General features: G+C 42.3%; 1 protein-coding gene across 3 annotated transcripts in view; it reads left to right on the top strand.

The window, feature by feature from the left end:
* LOC117268863 (uncharacterized) overlaps window positions 1-23,659 on the top strand; it is a 32,354-nt gene that overhangs the window by 2,602 nt on the left and 6,093 nt on the right. Inside the window, exons 2-14 of one of the 3 annotated variants that reach the window (XM_078161197.1) lie at window positions 8,499-8,562; window positions 8,695-8,760; window positions 10,613-10,663; window positions 10,755-10,838; window positions 10,954-11,071; window positions 12,379-12,393; window positions 12,586-12,624; window positions 14,261-14,515; window positions 16,361-16,390; window positions 18,761-18,781; window positions 19,283-19,392; window positions 19,534-19,593; window positions 22,621-22,677. In XM_078161197.1, coding sequence (XP_078017323.1) covers window positions 8,527-8,562; window positions 8,695-8,760; window positions 10,613-10,663; window positions 10,755-10,838; window positions 10,954-11,071; window positions 12,379-12,393; window positions 12,586-12,624; window positions 14,261-14,515; window positions 16,361-16,390; window positions 18,761-18,781; window positions 19,283-19,392; window positions 19,534-19,593; window positions 22,621-22,677 — 942 coding nt within the window. In that variant the 5' untranslated portion in view covers window positions 8,499-8,526. The remainder of the gene's footprint in view (window positions 1-8,498; window positions 8,563-8,694; window positions 8,761-10,612; window positions 10,664-10,754; window positions 10,839-10,953; window positions 11,072-12,378; window positions 12,394-12,585; window positions 12,625-14,260; window positions 14,516-16,360; window positions 16,391-18,760; window positions 18,782-19,282; window positions 19,393-19,533; window positions 19,594-22,620; window positions 22,678-23,659) is intronic. The other 2 variants (XM_033645598.2, XM_078161198.1) reach the window with 2 other exon arrangements.

The raw sequence follows: 23,659 nt of genomic DNA, 5'->3' as shown, positions 1-23,659 counted from the left end.
TTTATTTAACCTTATATAGCAATATTTTTCCTTTTTTTCATAAGTATTTTAACTTCATTATAACAATACTTTATTTAACTTTATTACAATAGTCCTTTATAGACTCCAAAAATACAAATTATTTAATGAATTACTGTTACAATAAAGTTAAAAAATATTGTTATAAAAAAGTTGAATAAAGTAGTTATAATGAAATTACAGTACTATTAAAATAATGTTAGAGCATTATATAATAAAGTTAAATAAAATATTGTCATAACTAGTTAAATAAAGCCAGTCTGTGACGCCAGGGATCGGCAGGCAGGGGCGGGGCCCCCAGGTCTGGCTCAGGGAGGAGGCCCCTGTGTCTCCATACCAGGCAAGGTACTCTACTCCCGAAAAGTCTGTTTCATCGAGGTCTTTGACTTGCTCTTAGTCTGGTCCCTCCCCCGGGACCACTTTGCCTTGGGAGACCCTACCAGGGACTGTTAGCCCCGGACAACACAGCTCCCAGGTTCACAGGGACACACAAACCCCTCCACCACGTTAATGTGGGTTCTCGGTGGGTGTTGGCCTCCGCCAAGGTTGTCCCTTGTCACCAATCCTGTTTGTGATCTTCATGGACAGGATCTTGAGGCGCAGCCGGGGGAGGAAGGGGTCCGGTTTGGGGACCTCAGAATTGCATCCCTGCTTTTCACAGATGATGTTGTTCTGTTGGCTCCATCACACCGTGACCTCCAGCATGACCTGGAGCGTTTTGCAGCCAAGTGTGAAGCAGTTAGGATGAGAGTCAGCACCTCCAAGTCTGAGGCCATGGCTCTCTGTCGGAAGCCGGTGGATTGTCCTCTCCAGGTTGGGGGAGAGTTACTGCCTCAAGCAAGGGAGTTCAAGTATCTCAGGGTCTTGTTCATGAGTGAGGGTAGAATGGAGCGTGAGATGGATCAGTTAGTCGTTGCAGCTTCTGCAGTGATGCGGGCGCTGCGCCGGTCCGTCGTGGTGAAGAGGGAGCTGAGCCAGAAAGCAAAGCTTTCGATTTACTGGTCCATCTCCGTCCCAACCCTCACCTATGGTCATGAGCTCTGGGTAGTGACTGAAAGAATGAGATCACAGATACAAGCGGTGGAAATGAGTTTCCTCTGTAGGGATATAGGATGAGGAGCTTGGAGTAGAGCCACCGCTCCTTCGCGTCTAAATGGTAAATGGAGCATAGCGCCTTTCTAGTCATCTAGTGACCACTCAAAGCGCTTTTTACACTACGAGTCACGTTCACCCATTCACACACACATTCATACACTGGTGGCCGAGGCTACCATACAAGGTGCCACCTGCTACTCAGTTTTAACACACTCGCACACCGATGGAACAGCCATCGGGAGCAATTTGGGGTTCAGTATCTTGTTCAAGGATACTTCGACATGCAGCCTGGAGGAGCCTGGGATCAAATCGCTGATCTTTCGATTGGTGGACGACCCGCTCTACCTCTGAGCCACAGCCGCCCCTCTGAACTGAAAGGGGTCAGTTGAGGTGGTTCGGGTATCTGACTAGGATCCTCCTGGGCGCCTCCTGCTGGAGGTGTCCCGGGCACGTCCCACTGGTAGGAGGCCCCGGGGCAGACCCAGAACACACTGGAGGGATTATATATCTCATCTGGCCTGGGAACACCTTGAGGTCCCCCAGGAGGAGCTGGAAAGTGTTGCAGTGTGTGTCTTAATGTTGCTTGCTGGGCTTTGTGGTGGTAATTTCAAAATGCCTGATGCAGATCTCTGATAGATCGAAACATTGCACGATTAAAACTCCTGGGAGCTTTTCACAGTGTGCGGATCTCCTGTCTGGTTCTCACTTTAGTTTGACTTTTTGATCCAGCACCTGCAAAAGTGTGTTGGATGTGTGTCCTCCACCCAGCTTATATACTGATAGTGCACATGAGTGATGACTGATTGTCCATAGTTGGTGTATGTGTGGTCTGATGCGAGCAGTGTTGGTTGTAAAGTCTGGCAGCAGCAGGAAGGACCTGTGGTATCTGTCCTTCAAACACTGCAGGTGAAGCAGCCTGTCACTGAAGGAGCTGCCCAGTGCTGTCAGAGTGTCCTGCATGGGGTAGGACGTGTTGTCCATGAGGGATAATAGCTTGCCTATCAGTCTGCTTTCTCCCACTACTTCCTCTCGGTCGAGGGAGCGTCCCAGGACAGATCTGGTCCTCTTATCTGTCCGAGTCTCTTCCTGTCAGCTGTCAACAACTGCTCCCTCAGCAGAACACTCCATAGAAGGTGGCTGAAGCCACAGAGTCAAATAGGGTCCTCAGGAGTGTCGATTACAGAATTTATCTAAATTTTAAATCAGTATCCTGGAAGCCAAACTTCTCCTTAATCTGCAAATGGCTTTGTGTTATCTGAAACTATAAGTTGGTGTATATCGATAAGATCATATCATGCCCAGTTTTTCTGCCTCTGCGCTGCGACAGCTGTGGCCACAGGCATCATGTGTTTGAGTTGTCTATCTGTACCTCATCCGTCTCACTCTAGTGAGCACGATGAAAGAATGCCTTGAGGGGATTGCATCAAATTTGGCACAAATGAACCGATCAGTTTTTGGTGGTCATAGGTCAAAGATCAAGGTTACTGTGACCTTGTCTAAATCATTCTTGTGAACACAATAAATTTCTTCAAATTTGGCACAAACGTTCACTTGGACTCAATGATGACTTGATTAGATTTTGGTGGTCAAAGATCAAGGTCAGTGTCACCTCATCTTTCTCATTCTTGTGAAGGCGATATGTCAGGAATACCTTGATGGAATTTCTTAGAATTTGGCACAAACGTCCACTTGGACTGAAGAATAAACTGATTATAATTTTGTGGTCAAAGGTCACTGTGACCTCGCGAAACATGTTTTTGGCCACAACTCAAGAATTCATACACTAATTGTGACCAAACTTGACACAAATGTTTAACAGGATAAAATAATGAGGGTCAAAAGGTCAAAGGTCAGCTTGACCGTGACATCATCATGTTTTAACGTCATATCTCAGGAACAGAAGGGGAGACATTTGGTCAGATACTGAATTGATGACTCTAATCTTGAACCTGTGCTGATTTTATAGATCTTCTGTGTGTGAAGCATCCATGTTCAGAAGGTGAAGTCGATGTTAAAGTTTGAACAGGTGGGTTTTGAGACGGGATCTGAAGGATGTTAGACTGTCAGACTGTCGGATGTGTCTGAGTAGGGAGTTCCAGAGGCTGGGGGCAGTGCAGCTGAAAGCACCCATGGTGCTGGGGCGTGAGGTGAGGACGGTCAGGAAACCAGCAGAGGAAGAGCACAGGAAGCAGGAGGGGGTGGGGGCTGGGTTGTGGAGGGCCTTGAAGGTGAGCAGAAGGTTTTTGCAATCAATTCTAGGGCCCGACCGATATGGATTTTTTGGGGCCGTTGCCGATTCCGATATTATGGAATAAAAAATCTGATAACCGATATATCGGCCAATTAAATTTTTATGTTTTTCAATTTAAAAAAAACCTGAAATACCTGCTTTTGATGGCTTAAATATAGTTCAAACACTCGTTACAAAGATATAAATTGAAGGAAGAACATTTTACTATTTTCAAATACTTTTATTATCAGAAATTGTGTGGAACAAGCAGCATATGAACAATTTGAACACAAATAAATCAAAAATATGATGTGCAAAAAGGCAGTAACCCTCTGGGGAATAAAATAATCATGCAAAGTCTACATGAATTAAGACATTCACATGTATGTTCACAGTACCAGAGTTCTTATTATTATTATTGCCAATTTAACAGAGGTAGGTTATAGTGCAAAAAGTAACACAAGGACATCATTTCTAAGTAAAACACCATATTCCCTGCATTTTATTAGTGATGAAAATATAAGTGTTAACATCGGCGTCAATCAGCCAACTTTTGGCCGATTGCCGATTATTCTTTAATGGCTATAATCGGCCGATTTAATTAGCCCTAATCAATTTGTCAGTGAACAGGGAGCCGGTGTTGAGAATGGGGGTGATGTGGTCGGATGATTTGGTGCGGGTGATGATCCAGGCAGCAGAGTTTGTACTTTTCCAAGTACAATTTACCATTTTATCCACACCCACTCTTCTCTGGCAACAAAAATAAAACTGTAGATTCCTGACATGTGAGATATCTCTAAAAAGAAGACAAGGGATTTGGCATTTGTATTGTGAATTGTGGTATCCCAGCTGAGGTTAGACGAGATAAAGTCTTGTCCTGCCTTGTCCTCTCACGTAGCAACACGACGGGACAGCACACGTACAGTCCGAGCAGTCAGAGCGTCGCACCAGGGACTGTTTGAAATGTCCTCAGTGGCGTTTGATGAACGGGCACAGAGTCGTGGTGATAATGAGGTGGAATGTCAAGTCCGTTTCCTCCAAAATCAGAGTTTACTCTTCTAGTTTTCCCTCCTGTGTTCTCAGTGTGTGCTGATGTTTTTGGCAGCAGATTCATGAAAGGGGAAGTTCAGCAAATCAATGATAAACTAGAGGGGACTCCTCATTGAGCAGGTGTGGTTATTGTTTGTGTGTTTAGTTCAGACTCTGACATCCCAAAGAATGCTTCAACAAAGTCTTTCTGTCCTGTAAGTGATTACATGGACAGGGTCGGGGATTAATGGAATACAAGTAACTGAATTATGTATTAGAAATACAAAATATGAGTTTAAATTGGTGGTATTCTGGATACAGTTAGTGTCTATGAAATAGATTACTTGAAGGGATTACTTTGTTTTGTTGTATTTGCTGCAACGGCATGAACTGAATGTGAACATCAGTTCGATTGCATTGTGTTTTTATGGGGAACGTTCCAACTGACCACGAGTGAAAAAGCGCTGCTGTTTTGAGCTGAACTTTTGTTGGACATCCTGCTTCTATTTATTATCGCTGCTCCCTTTGAACGCTCTGCAGTGGTCAAAGAACAGCTGACTCACGACGCTGAAATGACCTGTTATCTGTACGACACTCCCTCATTTCACAACACAAACCTAAAAAAGGTGTCAGCTGGCCAGAGGGAGATCCCGAGTAAACGGGAAGTTTAGAGACCGTTCTTTATTTATCAGAGGAGGGGGTGGCTGGGGTGTGACTTTTTTTTTTGATCCTCCCAAAGCCACAGATATTTTTCCTTGAGCCTCCCTGAGTGATTAAATTATATTAAATATATTAATTATATTATATTAAATTAGATTAAATTATTATAAATTAGTTGTTAGATTTTTAATTCACGACCGCTGGTTATTTCGTGGAAACAGTTTATTTTTGGCCAAATTTTATTTGAGACATAGAATAAAGTGATTTTGATGAAATATCACAATTTTAAGCACATTTTTAGTTTTGTTTTTTAATTTCGTTTATTTCTGGTTTTACAATTTCTGGCTTTGATAGATGGATGGAATTTTTGACTTTTGTTTGTTTGTTTTTGTGAAAACAAGGAAGGCATGTTTTCTTTTTAAATAGCTGTATTTTACTGTCGATTTTTTAAAGAAAACATGCATTTTTCAAACCCGAGCAGCTTTTTGAAGGCGTGTTTTCTTCTGATGTCTCTGCGGACAAAACATTTTCCACTTTCTCCTCCCCCACAGTGTTTCTACAGACACATGACAGATTAAAGGAAGATAAACAAACAGCGTGAGTGGTCAGACTGAATTCCCTGAAGCACTTCAGTCCATTTAGATTCCACGACATACTGAGTGCTGATTCCCTGTGTCGTGGGACATTCTCATCCTGGAGGAGAGCAGTCACTCTGTAGTTGCATCAGTGAGAGGATGATGTGAATCATCTGCTGTCAGTCAGATCTCAGCCTGTCAGAGCGTCGCCTCAGCAGAGCTCAGAGACATTTTTTGGTCGCACGGTTTCTCTTTGTAGTTTTGTTGTGTCTCTTTCTTGTCATTCGGTGACTCTTTGAAGTCATCTTGTGTCTTTTTAAGATATATTTGTGTCTTTTTTGGTCGTTTGTTATTTTGTAATTCCTTTGCATGTCTTTGCAGTCAGTAGAGTCTCAGCATCAGTTACAGTTACAACTGAGCTACAGCAGCACAGCAAGCAGCATTAGCAGTGTCCCAGTACATAGCATTAGCAGTCTCCTCAGCTGTATCCCGGCAGCAGCGTTAGCAGCAGAGAAGCCGGACTTGCTCGAACGGTCCGCTGGAAAACCGAAGATCAAGGACGCGGCGACGCAGCCCTGCCACGGCAGCCGCCCGTGGGCAAACAAATCAGTCTCCAGCGTGCCGCTGTCCAGCAACCTCGAATCTGTAGGGGAGGAGGGGCGGACACGACTCGCGGCAGTATTTTGAATTTGAGTGCAGTAACCGTTTTGGCCCAGTCTTACATACAGCGCCTTTAAAGGTAATTTTTTGTCTCTTTGAGGTATATTTGTGTCTTTTTGGTCATACATTTCCTTTTTGTAGTTTTTTGGGTCTCTTTCTTGTCATTCTGTGACTTTTTGAAGTCCTCTTGTGTCTTTTTAAGATATATTTGTGTCATTTTTGTTTCTCTATTTTTTGTAGTTCCTTTCCTCTTGTGTTTTGTTGTTGTGTCTCTTAAAGGTCAGTGTTTGTTAGGGCTCATTTATGCTCCCTTTATGTACAAAAATGTATACGTCCATTTCAAATGATGTTACCGTCACTGCCCACATACTTCCATGCACCCTTTACGTTGGCATGGATGTTAACCAATATATCCACCAGGAGGCAGCCCAGCGTCAAAAGTTTATGACAACAACAAACTCAAAAACAAACATGGCGACTGTGGAGGAGATATTGATAATGTACCTCTTGCATAAAAGACAAAAACAGAGGCAGCATTGTAGGAGGCGGTGGTCGGTGAGGCTGTTAAATACATCGCGACTGGAGGACGGAGAATTCTTTTCTCTAGTACTGCCGATGAGAGAAATTGAATTGTTATTTCTTCTTTGTGTCTCACTAGAGCTAAGCATCGGGTAGTGACAGCAACACTGCCCCCACGGTTCCTGGTGGTACTGCTCCGTTTGGCCCGTATCCACAAGCTTTATGGAAACGTGCAGAAATACGGACGAAATGAACGCAGAGCACGGACAGAAGGCTGCGTCCGTATCTGGAGCCATATTTAACGTTGAGCATGAATGAGCCCTTGGTTTTTAGTTTTAGTTTTTCTGTGTGTCTTCCACTGCTATGCTGATGACACCCAGCTCTATCTTCCAAACTCACCAATATCTTCAACTGCATCAATGAAATAAAGTCCTGGATGGCAGTAAACTTCCTTCAACTAAATGAAGCTAAATCTGAAATCATTCTCTGTGGCCCCTCTGACAACATCAACCTGATATCCAACAGTCGGTCCACTCTTATCAAACCTCATGTCAAGAACCGCGGTGTCATTTTCGATTCTGCACTCAAGTTTGATAAACAGGTCAACTCAGTAGTCAAAGCCAGTTTTTACTGACTTCTCACCATCGCAAAAATCAAACCATTCCTCAGTTTCGAGGACCTAGAAAAAGTCATCCATGCTTTCATTTCCACCTGCTTGGACTAATGCAACTCGCTTTACACTGGAATTAATCAGTCATTTCTCTCCCGTTTGCAAGTAGTACAAAACGCTGCAGCCAGACTTTTGACAGGTACCCGAAAGAAAGACCACATCACCCCCGTCCTAGCCTCTCTCCACTGGCTGCCAGTGCAGCACCGTGTTGATTTTAAACTTCTTTTATTCACATACAAAACGGAGTGGCCCCTTCCTACATGACAGAACTTTTAACCCCATACTCCACCTCCAGACCCCTCAGGTCGGCTGACCTCGGGCTGTTCCACGCACTAATTTTAAACTCAGGGGTGACCGTGCCTTTCTTGTTGTTTTGTGTCTCTTTGTAGTTATTTTGTGAGTCTTTGAGTCTTGTTGAGGTATATTTGTGTCGTTTTGTTTCTCTTTGTGGTTCCTCTACATGCCTCTATTGTTTTGTTGAGTCTCTTAAATGTCAACTTTTGCCTCTTTAAGGTAAACTTGTGTCTCTTTGGTTGACATACCCAAAATATTGCTCACATATGCAGTTCAGGAATATTTCCGGCGTGGGCTCATGTGTGAACGGGAGCAGGGATTTTGATTTGATTTGAGTTTCCCTCAAGACCTGCAAACATTTCAGGAAAAATGCTGGTTCAGCTGTGATGTGAGTGAAAGCAGTAACATTGCACGGACAAGCACATAAAGCGTCTCATCAGTCTGATTAAGGACGCTTTCACACAGTCAGACTCCACTGATGATGTATTTGAATCTAAGAGACATTAGACTTTTTGAATATTAAATACATCACAGGTACACTGACAGTGGCCACACACACATCCGTGTGTCCTGACCCGCTCTTCTTCCCCTTCCATTGAATTTTATGAATCATTCTTAAGTGTTGCATCACAGCCATTGACTAGAATTCCCCATCGATTCCAGCAGTGCCTGAAAGGGTGTTCCCAGTAACTTACTGGGAACTCTGTGTGAAAGAGGCTTAAAGATATTTCTGTTTCTTCTCTCCTAGCTTGAGTCTGGATGATCGCAGCGGCAGCATGACGGCATGGAAACACGCCCGTCTGTGTCTCTTTGTAAGTGCAGCATTCTGCTGAACTGCTTGTAGCTCCGACACAAGAGTGCTGAGTCACAGTGTAACTTATTATATATACGTGACAGCTTTGCCATCTCCAGACTACTTAATACTGTTCAATTTTATCTTCCAGGTTATCTTGAGTCTGATCAACCTGTCAAAAGAAGGCTGTGAGGATTATTTCACCGTGGAACGGATGGTATATGTTAATCTTTTCTTTTATTTACACCAGCAAAATGAAAAAAGTGAAGGCAATGAAGTATCTCCTGCTCCTGCTTTTCAGAGGTCTGAAACATTAAATACTGTTTGCCAATATGTCATCTTTGATAGGCAAGAACATGTCACCTTCTACACAGAGTGGCTTTAAAAGGACTGAAAAAGTGCAATACTGTCCGTTTATGACCAGTAACTTCCTGGTCACTGTTTGTTGTCAGCAAACAACTCAAACAGCAGTAAATAGTGTCATTCTTAGGGTCTTCAGCACACTGGTCCTCAACCAGGGAGTTCCCCCAATTAATTCACTACAGTAGTGAGTCCACTGTGAGTAAGAGTCATAAGAGTGACTCCTCTGATCACAGGTTTGCAGGACCATTTCACTCACACTGACATGTTTACTGGGATTTTAAAAGTCCAGTTTTATGCCTAGTTCACACTACACGACATCAGCCCGATGCAGCAGCGTACGTTGTCAGCATGGATCGTGAACGACAGCGAGTGTCGTACGTGATAATCCATTGTTTCATCTTGTGTAGTGTGTCATAGTAGACGACAACCGACACCACGTCCGGGACGCCTCACAACGTCCCCACAGAAAGTCTAACATGTTTGATTTCCTTTTTGTTTTCCACGACTGCTCCCGTCACAGCCGTCACTTTGACCAATAGGAACACAGAGCGATCTGCTACCGTGGAAACTGTAGGACAACAGCCCAGCCTTTTAGGTATTTCCCGTCGGGACGTTAGCACACAGAGTGAAAAGGAAACAGCAGAGGCACTTTATCAACCCACTGAGTACTGCCATTAGCATCAAGCTAGCAAAGATAGTGTCTGGGCCTTTACTCACCACAACTGCAGAGTCTCCCAGCTTCATTTCAAACACACTACATCATAGACACGCCGTTATTTATTAATCCCTCTGTAGTTTTATATTTTTACATTTGATCCGCTCCCGTTTGCCTTGATAAAGTTAATGCATCGCGCCGTCATTTCAAACTCAACACTTCCTGTATGTGTTTCAAATTAAAAGCCATTTTGATGTTGGTTGAAAGAATCCCTTCATTTCTAAATAGGCTTTTATTGTGAAACATTTGCAGGAACTTCCTGTGGAGGATTCAGTGACTTGCGTGTTTGCGTACAGTGCTTCAAATGAAGCTCCTGCCATCTGCTGACGCTTTTTAGGTGACTGCAACAGTATTTCAGCTGACACATGAACAGACACAGTGACTGGAATAATAGTAGTAATAATAAAAATAGGACAAGAATAACCTGATGACATCACACACGTCGTGAAAGACGACCAGGGATGATTGGAGTGGACCAACGTGTAGTCTGTCATGTCTGTCGGCCAAGTCATGGCGCAATTTTATGACTCCACAATCACGTAATGTGACATAGTGACTGTTAGAACAGACAGAAATATCATGTCGTGTGAATCAGACATTAGTCAGACTGACACAATAAATCCATTTTCTCTGATGTAATGGAAACATACTGAGTGTCACAGAAACTGTTCCGCAATGGATTTAAAGAACTTTTACTGCTGCAGTCTCCATGTCAGATAGAAATATATGTCCTGGGGTCATCTTGTCTGACTTCTTAATTTAACAGTTGATATATCATTAATTAAATTCTAATGTCTTATTATTAAGTCTTAATTTTCACTCTCTGAAACACAACGTAAACTATTGACAGTTGAGCCTCTGAAACCCTCTGTAGATGCTTCCTGCCTTTCTACTGCATTTCATTACAACTGGGAACATATCAGTTAGAAAAATGATAATCATGAAGTAATAATTAACAACTAATTATGTCTTCTGTTTGCCCACCTTTAAGAAAAAGTATCTGGACCACACTGTGTACCTCATAGAGACTGGTGAACTGAAGGTAACCTACAGAAACACTGATCAAAAATGATATGTTGAGATTAAATATATGTTAAAGCATATTGTTTAACGTGTGTGCTCTTTTAATGCAGGACACATTGGAGTGTACAGTGGAGAGACAGTGCATAGCCGGACACGAACCATACTGTCTATGGCTGGATCACTGCTATGACAGAGTGAGTGAACAACACCAACCTTTCATTGCTGTTGTTTTTGAAGTTGGTGTCAGGTTTGTTGTGACTTTTGTGAATGATTGTAAACTTCAGTGTCTCATTTTCTTCTCTTGTTAAGCAGAAGGATGTGCCAAAAACTGAGACTGAAAAGTGTAAAGGGAACCCTTCTGTGGGAATCAGTCACTATCACTTCGGGTGCTTGGTATCATACTACACATTATCCGAGCCTGTTGAAGGTACTGCTCCTACACATCCTGATCTTAAAATGAAAACCTGGGTCTGACGTCTGTTATTATTGTTCACATGTGCAGTAAAATCTCACCAAAGCACAAAACTAAACAGGAGACACTACAGGTGGAAACAGGTTTTTCATGCACAGCTCAGTTGTGGAATTTTGGCTGTTTTGCTTCCGTAGCGTCCAAAATACACACTGTGGTGTTCATTTTAGTTTGGAGTCTGTACCCACCAGTCTGAGGTTATGGACCTCGACTGGAGAGCTGTGGATTGCCCCCTCTGGGTTGGGAGAGAGTTACTGCCTCAAGCGAGGGAGTTCAAGTATCTCAGGATCTTGTTCACAAGTGAGGGTAGAATGGAGCTACGTCTACGTGCCAACCCTCACCTAGTCATGGTCATGAGCTCTGGGTAGTAACTGAAACAATGAGATCACAGATACAAGCGTCTGAAATGAGTTTCCTCTGTAGGGTGTCTGGGCTCAGCCTTAAGGTGTGGACACACCAAACCGACATCAAAGAACTAGCGGTGACGAAAGTCAACTGTTGCGTCGTCTACGTCGCCTCACGTCGCCCTGTGTCAGTTGCATTTGAACACACTACACGGACTACATCCGACGGCCAAGTAGCACGTACGTTCTGCGCCTGCGTGAGAGAGAGCGGAGTGAGAGAGTGGTACATCCTGTCAGCCGAGGGGTTTCCTATCTGTGCAGCCGAGCACCGCAGCACCTCCACGGACTATTACATCCAGACGGTCCCGGTGTTTCCTCCTCAGGCTCCACTTCACTCAGCTGCCCGATAAACCCGCTGCTTCTTCCCACTTTAACCTGAATAACAAACTAGGGCTCAGTGGTCCGGTTGGATCCAAACGGAGAGCCGGGGCTAGCTCAGAGACTAGCGGAGGCTAACTGGCTGTGCTTCCCTCCGGTCATGCTGCGGCTAACGCTCCGCTAGCCGCTCCCAGCTAGCTCCGGTTTGTTATTCAGGTTAAAGTGTGAAGAAGCAGCGGGTCTGTGGGGCAGCTGAGTGAAGTGGAGCCTGAGGAGGAAGCACCGGTTAGCCCCGGTTTCACTACAGGCAGATTCACTCGCTACAGGGGCGAGGAAATAAAACCTGAACAGCCAATCAGAGTGATCTCCTCACCGACAAGCTTTGCCGCCGATTCAACATGCTCAATCGGCTGAAAAGCCGCCGATGTCCACCTGTAGTGTCTTTTTGTGACCAAGTGTAATCATAGTCCTGTGTTTCCTAAATCTGATTTTAACATTTTGAAATTAATAATTTGTTTCTCTGTCTTTGTTTTTGGATCACAGGCTGTAAAAACTATGGTGAGTATCCACGCTGCATTGTGAGTGTTGGTGTGTGGTGTGTGTGTCTTTAATTACTGTTACTATGTCTGTCAGAGTGCTGGCACCATTTTTTATTTTTTTTATTTGTCTATTCGCTTTAATTGAACCGTATAATTTTGCTTTTATGAGGCTCACCTTTGTTGTTGTAACACTGATCTCATCTGTTTTTAGAGCGTGTCTGTGAGCTCCATAAAGAGAGACAGCCTGTTAGTAAGTCACACCTTTTGTTAAGCGTTGATTTTAAAGTGCATGTTGCAGTTGTGCATGTGAAATCCCAGAAATCACGCTTGCTGTTGCAGAACTGCAGTTCTCCATCTCCTCACTATTCACTAAGAGAACCATGGATGCAGGCGTAAACTTTGGTTTTTAGAGCTTCTGCCATTTTTGAGCGATTTGCACATTTTCACCTCATCAGTGCCACCTGCTTTGTCTTTACTTTGCCTTGGCGCCACCAACGGCAGGTATTATGTTTCGGGGTTGTCCGTCCCTCTATCCATCTGTCCATCTGTCTGCCCAGTCTTGAAAACGCAACATCTCAAGATGCCTTGAGGGAATTTCTTCAAATTTTGGCACAAAAATCCACTTCAACTCAGCGATTAACTGGTTATATTTTGGTGGTCATAGGTCGAATGTCAAGGTCATCGTTCTCATTTTTGCGGAAGCAATATCTTAAAAACACCATGTCAAATCAAGCACACATCCACTTGGACTCAACGATGAAGTGATTAGAATTTGGTGGTCAAAGGTCAAAGTCAGTGTGAACTTGCATCAGTCTCCGTCTCATTCTCGTGAATACAGTATCTCAAGAACATCTTGAGGGAATTTCTTCAAATTTGGCACAGACATCCTCTCAAACGATGATGATGAACCTATTTAAATTTGGTGGTCAAAGGCCAAGGTCACTGTAACCTTGTATCCATCTCATTCTCATGAACACGCTGACTACATTTTGCTGGTCATAGGTCATCTTTCTCATTCTTGTGAAAGCAAAACACCTTGAGAGTATTTTGTCAGATTTAGCACAAACATCCTCTTGGACTCAATGATGAACTAATAAGAATCTAGTGGTCAAAGGTCACTGTCACAAAGGTAATTTCTTCACATTTGGCACAAATGTCCACTTGAACCAGTGATGAAGTCGTTAGATTTCGAGGTCATCTTTCTCATTCTTGATAAAATAATGAAGGTCAAAAGGTCAAAGGTCAGCTTCACTGTGACACCATCATGTTTTAACGTCATATCTCAGGAACAGAAGGGGAGACATTTGGTCAGATACTGAATTGGTGACTCTAATCTTGAAACTGTGCTTATTGTATAGATCTTCTTTGCTGTTACTAATAACTAACTAACTCAGAGGCTAACGCTGTGATAGCAGCTCTGTGAGGCTAAAGTTGCTATCATCAGCGCGCTAGCATGCTTGCAGTGTAAATCATTACACGTTAGGCAGGTATAAAACAGAAGTCACCTTCTGCTGAACTTTAAAAAAGTCTCTAAAAGATTTACTAGTCTATTTTTATGGTATCCAGTTCTGGCTGAAATAAGTGCTGCGACACTGAAACCACGAAATAAAGATCATTATTTTAAGCAAAAGGAAGTTTGGAATCTCTGAGACCTGCACGACCACCAACAAATAGACCACATACAGTAACAGATTCAGGATATTTCAAATCCCTGTACTTTTAAATACCAACTTTAATTTGACCCATTTTTCCTCTACTGCTGCTAATATCACTAATGCCAACAGTATTTCTGCTTCCTCTTACTGACGCGTAAAACTCATTTTGCTTTTCTTGCCAACAAAGTCCCCTCTTGTAAGATTTTATTACTGACTGACTGCTTTCTGCAGTTTCTGAGGAGACAAAACCATCACAACGCCCACCACCAACAACAACAACAACAACAACAACAAAGGCAACACTGCCAGAAACAACAACAACAGCAGCACCAACAACACTGCCAGACACAACTAGAGCAACAACAACAGCAGCAGCACCAACAACAAGACTGCCAGACACAACTAGAGCAACAACAACAACTGCAACAACAACAACAACAGCCTTGTCACCAACAGTCACACAGAGCACAGTTAGCGGAAACAATGGTAAGCTATTTAAATGGCACTTTATATGGTTAGATGATCGCTACGGTTACCATGGCCACAGAGAATACTCCTTTATTGTTTACGGATTTTTGATGCTTCAGCACTGGCAACAGCCGCTTCAAATTTTCAGGTCGTTCATCTGTCGGTGCCATTCTTGCAATATCTCAAAAACATCCATCAATTTTCAACTGCTTATCCGAGGCGGAGTCGTGGTGGCAGCAGGCTGAGCAAAGCGTTCCGGACGTCCCTCCCCCAGCTCCATCCCAAGGTGATCCCAGGCCAGACGAACCATTCTTCCCTCAAGATCCCTCTTCGCCCAAATCGGATTCAGAATGTTGATAAAAACAGGAATTAGCAGTCTGAGTCCATCAACATCTCCACGACTTGTGCAACCATACACTTTTCCGTCTATGCCGGCATGTTCGCGCAGTTTACAAGTTGCTACATTTCCGATGTAAACAACAACATCGGTTTCCAGTGGATTTTCTTGTTCGTTTGTTTTTGGACATGGCAGTGCCGTTCTATGTCAGAAGACGTGTAACAGCGCCCCCCATTGAAGACACGGATTGCCGGAATATCTTGTCGTGTTAACTAGGGACGCACGATAAGATCGACACATCATTGGCATCGGCCCAACAGCTTTAAAATGAGCTATCAGAATCAGCCAACATGCTTTTGCATATTTCGCCCAATGAATGAATATTACATACACTGAAAAGTATTTCATGTCTCCATCTGCTGGTGGGCCGTCACCATAAGAGTATGTATGTATGATATGATGTTAATTCCACTACAGAAGAGACTTGATGATCACTGAAATTAGGTGGGGCATATATTGATATCAGTATCAGTTATTGGCCAAATGAGTTGTTACATATCAGCATATCAGCAAAAAATCCAATATCGTGCATCCCTAACGTTAACTTTCCCACATCCAATGAAGAGCAGAGAGTCTCTTCCTTCCTCTTCCTCTTCCTCTTCCTCTTATCTGTGGGATGCATCCTCTGTGGTGGACGAGACAACCCCAAACCAGGCTGAACAGGAACATGCTAAACGCTACAGCACGTTAACTCATAATAAACTGACCTCAGCATGCTAACCCGATCAAACCTTAAACAATAAATGACAGTTCAAGTGGCCATGGTACCAGAGTGATACTGCGCTCTGTAATGTCCCATTATAGACAATAACAGACTGCTGTGCATCGTCATGTTCTTTGACTCCATCTTATGGGTCGCCTCAGAGCGCATTATCACCACTCTGAAGATGTTATATTTATTATTTTATTGGTTGAGTGTCGTTTGAGTCGTTTCATGAAAAACAAGACGTGACTCCTTCTAATATATTGCTATTCTTTCACCTACCTATCAGCCCTTATGTACATCTAATTTGTGTTTTGGTTTGATTTGAAAAAACAAACAAAAAAAAACAACGATTTGACACTGTGAGGTTTGATATTTCCCTTCAGCATGTTGTCCTTACTGCTGTATGAGCATGTCCTGTAGCTGAAGCTGAGAGCATTTATGAATCCATGGTTGTCCAGTGATCGAAATAAAATGACACTAACAATCAATCACTTGCAGCTGCATGACTTTTACAGCTCGCGCTGAATGCAGCAAATGAAATGAACGATTCACTCAACCAGATCGCATGCTTGCTGTGATTTGTCATGTAATCATTCAAGGGTAAAAAATACAGTTTTCCTGTTTAGATGCTTTTGTATAAGAACCGTGCTTTGATATTTTGACTCTCTGATTTTCTGCATTTTTTAATAATACTAGTATCTTTTTTTGTTTCACACTGTGAGTTTGCATCGTACTGATATTTCTTTTAATCTCTCCATAGCCAATAATTCAAAGATTGTACATGAAGCAGGTAAGCTTTTTTGCTCTTGATTCAAATGTGTGTATTTGGCTCTAGTCTGAGTTTAGTCTGTAAAACATCATGAAATAGTGAAGTGTCTTTAAACTGCATGATTTGACCGACCAAAACTCAGATATTCAGTTTAAAAACTGACATAAAAACTGCCAGTCCTCACTCTAACCCCCTGAGAGTTTTTGTTTGGTATGAATTTTTAATTTGTCCCAGATATTTGGGATTAGTAGAGCCTGATAAGAATAAAAATGAAGCATTGTCTTTGAACAGCATGTAGTTTTGGACAAAAACAATGTCCTCATTTAGACACTGGGTTTATTTTCAGTCGTCACAAGTGTTATAAAGGCAGGGCAGCTGTGTTTGCTCTACAAACACAGCAATTCAAAGTGCTTTACAGAGCAATAAAATATAAAACACAATAAAGGATACAGATTTACAATTAAAAAACAACAACAATAAACTATTAAATGAACATTAAATTAATTAAGTAAATCATTTACAATTAAAAAAAGCAAAAGTGCAGACAAGAGGTGCAATGACAAAAATACAAATATAAAGTTGCAGTGCAGTTTAAAGTATTTGAGTAATGAGAGTTACAGTGCAGTGTAAGAAATAAATATTTGAATTAATAAAAGGCAGCGGCAAACATAAGTCTTCAACTTTGATTGAAAAGAAGCAGAGCTGCAGTTCTCTGTGAGTTAGTTCCAGATATAAAAACTAAATGCTGTTTCGTCCTGACTCTGTGGACACAGAGCAGACGTGTCCCTGAAGACGAGAGAGGTCTGGATGGTTCGTACTGTAGCTGCAGGTCAGAAACTGTTCAGTGCTTTATAAACCAGCAGTTGATTCTCTGACACACAGGAAGTCAGTGTAAAGACCTCAGAACTCTCTTGGTGTTGGTGAGGACTCGAGCGGCAGTTTTCTGAATCAGCTGTCTGACTCCGTCACAGTAGTCAGGTCTGCTGAAGATAACTGCAGAGAGAAGTTTTTCCTGCTCATGCTGAGACATGAGTGCTTTTATCCTTGAGATGTTCTGAAGGTGACAGCAGGCAGACTCTGTAACTGTCTTAATGTGGCTGTTAAAGTTCAGCTCCGAGTCCAAGACTGCACCAAGATTATAAAGAATAAATCTGTTTATTTCAAAGGCTGAAAAACATTGTGCAAAAACAAAATTACAAACAATGCAACATGTGTTCAGTGTTTTGTATCTTTGTCGGTCAGGGGTCAACGTTCAAGTCTTACCTCTTAACTTTTTACTTCATTGCCTGAACATGCCTGTGCAAAAACAAAATTGCAAATGATGCAACATATCAGACAGCCTTGTGAGGTTTGCATGAATTTTCCCTGCTCCATACTCCGAGCTAGGAATGTCCTTTATGTCTGCAGGAACAGTCGGTCACACTTGATTGTCCTGTGTGAAATGCTGTAGTTATACAATAATAAAGTCCCAATGTCCTCGAATGAGTACTTCCCAATAAACAGCATCTTACCTCGTTACTATTGTTTAGGTTGGTCAAATTTGTTGTCATATCAAACTACAAACATTCTCAAGCATAAATAAACAAGTTCCAATCATCAAATCTTATCAGGTTTTGGACCTTGTCCATTTTTGTGTCGGGGTCGGTTGCAGACTGACTTGGCAGAGATGGCTGCCATCTTGTTTTTACTAGATTAAGATGCTGATACACCAAACTGTGTCGAAGAGTGAAGTGGAGCCTGAGGAGGAAGCACCAGTTAGCCCCGGTTTCACTACAGGCAGATTCACTCGCTACAGGGGCGAGGAAATAAAACCTGAACAGCCAATCGGTGATCTCTCTCACCGACAAGCTCCGCCGCCGATTCAACATGCTCAATTGGCCGAAAAGCCGCCAACGCCGAAGTGCCGACGGTGCGGGACACACCGCAAAAACTAGGCCGACAGACGCTCACCGATGGCCCGACTTTGGTCGACGGCCGACCGTCAGCTTGGTGTGTCAGGGCCTTTAGAGGTTGTGCTCTTACTGCCACTAGATGGCACAAAAAGTGTCCACAAACGAGGACAACAGGTCTAAGTTAAGCTACATGAGGTATAAGGTGCAGCAATCCAAAAATGTACTGTCCACATATGAGGACGCAGGGCTGCAGGAGGTTAAGAATCCAAAATATGAATTTTTTTTGTCAGGAAATTATTCAAGCAATTTATTAATTATTTCATGTTGGCAGTTAATTTTCTTGTTTCATGTGATTATTTTTGAGTGGTTATAAGAGTGAATAATTTTATCGCTTCTTTACTAGACAAGAAAATATTAGATAGAACTTGTTTTTACTGCCTTTGTTGAGAAGTAAATAAAGAAATGATCACTGACATATTTATTTTTGATCTTTTCACAGGGAATGATAATACAAACACAGGTAAGTTTTTCCCTTCTTTAAAATCAGCTGATTTGGTTTGACAGAAATATTTCAGAGATCTGGAGCTGCTCCAGAATCACAAATATTATAATTAGTTGAGTTTAATCACATGGCTGGTTGGGACATATTTGTTTTTAGTAGTTTGAAGCTATTGTTTGTTAACTAAGCGCCGACTCAGTGCCAATACATAAAACAAAATTTGCAGGTTTATTGTCTTACTATAGACGTGTAGTTTATAATATTTATTTTCTCCAGTAAATAAAATCCACCAGCATCTGTGTGTTTTGTATCACGATGTGACATTAATTAGAAATGCCACATGGAAGCTACACATGGTGCTCTCATTAGCTCAGACAGGCTACAGTGAGTTTTAACAGTGAGTTCAATTTGTGAAATATGTTGCTGTATGCAAATGAAGAAAATCAATATTTTTTCAGTCACTGATGAAATGTTTTTTTTGTTAAAAATAATTGAAGTTGTCTCTGCTCTCTCTGTGACCAGACCCCCTCAAGATATTCTTAGGGATTTCTGTGATCTTCAATGTGATCGCAGTGCTGGGTGGTTTGTACATGCGCCGCCGGTGGACGCAGGACAGTAAACAGTGGGGGAACGTGAGTAAAATCATGTCTGATTGTTACGGTCCACACAGTAGTGTATTATCTGCCTAATATATATTCAAGAAACATTTACTGGGATTGTTGTACCAGTGTGCTGCTGCATCAAACTAATTTTAAGTGTCATTTATTTTTCAGATGTTAGTCCTTGAGTCGAATGGATACCCAACAGAAGTTCCACTAGCGACAGAGCCGAGGGTACGGCCACAGACGTTTTTTCATTCATTCATTCATTCATTTCCTGTAAATCCTGTTAGGGGTTGCTTATCTCAGCGGGGTTCACCCTGGACAGGTCACCAGACTATCACAGGGCTGACACAGAGAGACAGACAGCCATTCACACTCAGATTCACACCTACGGACAATTTAGAGTCACCAATTGACCTATGGCTATGGCAGGTGTCACAGTACACGGCATTTCACAGGAGGCAACTGATGATTTTTGGAGACATAACGATCAGATGTCATTGAGAAGTAACCAAAAGGGCCTAAACTACGCATTGGAGGGATATATTCATCATTTTATTGTTGAGAAGGTCGATGAAAAGCTTAAATTACAAGCCAAAATTTACAGGTCACAGTGTACGCTTGTGAACCGCATCTGGTTGCCGTCACCATCAAAGACAACAAGTTAAAGTGCCACTGAAGTTAAGGTTTTTGGCTCAGAATATGAGAAAAGGATAACGGCCTTTTTACCATCTTTACCAAGAGTGTCTCTCCGTTAGTTTGGTGCTACAGTATTTACACTGAATCATTCAGCATAACGTTTGCCAACCTTTGTTATCTCTGCCATTACAGATAAGTTAATGAAGCTAAGCTCCAGAAGTTAACGTTAGCTTAACTAGAGCCCTTTGGACAACAGCTAACAATGATGTACCATCACCAAAGTACAAAACTAGAACAAAATAGGCTAATGAACTCCCAGCAAACAAGGTGACATGATGAACAACGCAGCTAGGAGCTAACGTTAGGCTAACTTTAGCTAACGTTAGCTAGAGATGTTAAAGATAACTTTATATTTCTTTCCAGCAAAGTGACAATATGTTGCCTCAAACACAATGTTGACTTACCTTAGAACAGATGTAGACATCATTGTTAATCTTATTCACGTTGAGTTGATGTTGTGGTCTAACGTTACCACACAACTTTATCCAAAGGAGACACTTTTCTCGGTTGAGATGTGGTTTAAAGTGTAAAAAATACACCTGGTCGCCCAGCCTCTCAGGATACCTTGTGTCAGAGTTGCATGTACCCCATGCACACCGTTTGACCATTTTTAAACTTCAAATCTCAGAAAAAGCTCATAAAACCGAACAAAACTGACTTTCTGTAATGCATTTCAATGGACGTCCAGGCAGAGAATGTCCCAGTGTATGGGAATGGCTATACGCACTGTGATTGGCTCATCACATTTGAGGGCGGGGCTTAGCCATAGGTCAATTAACCTGCATGTCTTTGGACTGTGGGAGGAAGCCGGAGCACCTGGAGGAAACCCACGTTGACACGGGGAGAACATGCAGAATGCATTTTTTCACGTCTATTCATTCTGTTTAAACCCAGTAATTCTGCACAGTTGCAAGATTAGGCTACACTAATAATGTTAGTATTATAGGAGGTAAGTTTAAGTTAATTTTGCTTTTCATAGCCTGACACCCATTTATTGCTAATTAACCAATTCATTTTTAAGAAAAATTAGGCTAAATGGCGTGAAATACAGAAGGCCATTTGTTTTAGTCCATCGTTCCATTGGCTCAGTGAGCTTTAGATCCACATTTCAAAGCCCTGTCCATTTAGTCCACTGCCCACCTTTTAGTCTCCACCATTTAGCTAACGTTAGCCTTGGCTGCTCTGCCTCGTGCATCACCTGAATCAGATGGGAGCTAGCAAGTGTCACCGCTCATTCGATATTACTGCTGGTAACGTCGGCCTTGCAAAACCATGCTAGCCACCCTCCGATCTCCCCCCAGGTAGCTTAGTCTTCATTCCGTTAGCAGTGTTAACAATGTTAGCATCACTAGCTGTGCAGATGCTACTAGCGGCACTAATAGAGCTAACAGTAATGACATAGTTAATAATACTGAAGGAGGGCAGCGTTGCCAGGTGGGAAATGTAGGATTATCATACCAGAGACTCAAAATTATTGTATTTTAAGGGAAATTATCGTACATCCATCATAAAAATAACAATCCTACTGATGCGCTATAAACAAATATAGTCACTCTAGTTTTTACTTTTTTGGTTTACTTTTTTTCCATTTTCCTTGCTTCTGTTTTTCCTCTTCTTCGTCTGTTTTGAATCTCATTCTTGCTCGACTTCCTGAGGGGTCCTAGCGCCTCGTGGGGCGGGTACAGCTGACCATTCAGCCAATCGTGCTCATTGTTCAGAGACAAACGTCACCCGTATCTCACGCTAAGCAAAATGCGATTGGCTGGAAACATGTCACATGGGAACAGATGCCTTCAGGGCCCACAAAAAAACTCTGGCATACTGATTACAACCACACATTCATGAAATGGTCAAATTATCGTACATTTGGCCTTTTTTGGGGTTACTGATCGTACATCGTACAGAGGGCCAAATTATTGTACAAATACGATAATTATTGTACACCTGGCAACGCTGAAGGGGGGTTGTGGCTTAAAATTGAGCCGTTTACTGACTGAGTGTCCTAGGGAGAGATCGAAGGGTGGGCAGAATGTTTCCACAGCAACACTTTGAGTCAGGGCGGCATTAGATTATTAGCGGTAAATGCCAAATGAGCGGTGCCAATAGCTAGCTCCTACCAGACCTGGTTCGTGCACAGTAACGTTAACTCACTGTATTTCAGACATCACAGTATTCCTGACGCTTGACCTTTCGATGTAAATTAGTTAATTAAATACTTCCAGATCACAATCATTTTTCCTCCTTTTTATCTTTAACCTTGACCCATGCTGCACCCTCCCACCAAGTTCAAGGAAATTCGGACAGCAAACACAACCACAAAACACAACCTCCATGGCAAAGGTTAACACGACTCCATTTGAGGGCAGCACTAGAAACAGTCAGCCGTATGTTCCGAAAAAAGTAAAGCTAGTGATGTAATCCAAACTTGGTTTTGTTTTAGGGATTTGAACCCACAACCATTCAGCTACTGCTGCTAGCTTCAACAACATGTCACCTGCAATGAAACACGTTCATCAGACTTCAATTGATGTTTATGTTCAACACTTTCCTCTCTTTCAGTCAGAAACACCGCTGTCATCTGCAAACAGGGAGGAAGAGAACATCCACCTCATGACGGTAATTTTGAGTGTGATACCATTATATCTAAAACACTGTAAAACGACTTTTAAACACAACAATAGGGCCTTTGGATGATATTTTTATTTTCATACACAGACGTGACAGAGGCTTTTAAATGTGTTACACACACTTAAACATCCAGTAGACATCAGCATGAACATCTCTTAGGAGGTATTTTATTTTATTTTTTTGGCTGTTATCTGTCTGTCTGTCTGTCTGTCTGTCTGGGTCTGTAGCTGCTAGATGGACCTATCTGTCTGGACTTATCTCTGGCCTGGAAGGAGGCATTCAGGAGATTTGTCTGAGCTTGTTTGTGTTTTGTATGGATTGATGGGTTGATGAAATGATGAAATCCAAGTACACCACGAGTTGTGGCTGCAGAGCTGGATGTTATATCTCAGCAGGTTTGGCCTCAAGAGCGACTCTTTCACATCGAGTCCTTAGATTAAGTGTTAATCATCTCAGAAATATTCCTAACTGCAGGTTGAACTTTTGAATATTTTTGAATCCTTTGACATTTACTATAGACTCTATGTGGAAGTGAGTGGAGCGAACCCTAATGCTAGCTGCTAGTTTGGTTGGCACAGTCCATTTACAACAATCTTACAGTTAATGCATTGCATGTGCTGAATGTGCATATTAAGGCAGTACAGGAGGAGGTGCACATTAATAATCCTCCAGAACTGTAACATACTCATGTTTAACCCAAACAATGTGTCATGTGACTGCAGTTGCTTCACATCCAGGTCGGAACACCTTCTCACCACAAACCAACCGCACCAGAGTTCCTTTGGAACCAGACTGAGACCACCTCTTCAAGAAGGTCTCAGTCCGGTTGTTTTGGTGTGTTCACACCTGCCCAAACAAACCGCACTGAGGGGGCAAACCAACTTGAGTTTGACTGAATTGAACCAAACAGGGCAGGTGTGAAAAGTGCCTTCAGTGCATCAGATACATCAAAACATTGTTTTCTAGTTGG

Source organism: Epinephelus lanceolatus, chromosome 18, assembly GCF_041903045.1.
Source record: "Epinephelus lanceolatus isolate andai-2023 chromosome 18, ASM4190304v1, whole genome shotgun sequence".
Classification (NCBI taxonomy): Eukaryota; Metazoa; Chordata; class Actinopteri; order Perciformes; family Serranidae; genus Epinephelus; species Epinephelus lanceolatus.
The sequence above is the reverse complement of the archived record's forward strand: the minus strand, read 5'-3'. Positions and strand labels throughout refer to the sequence as shown.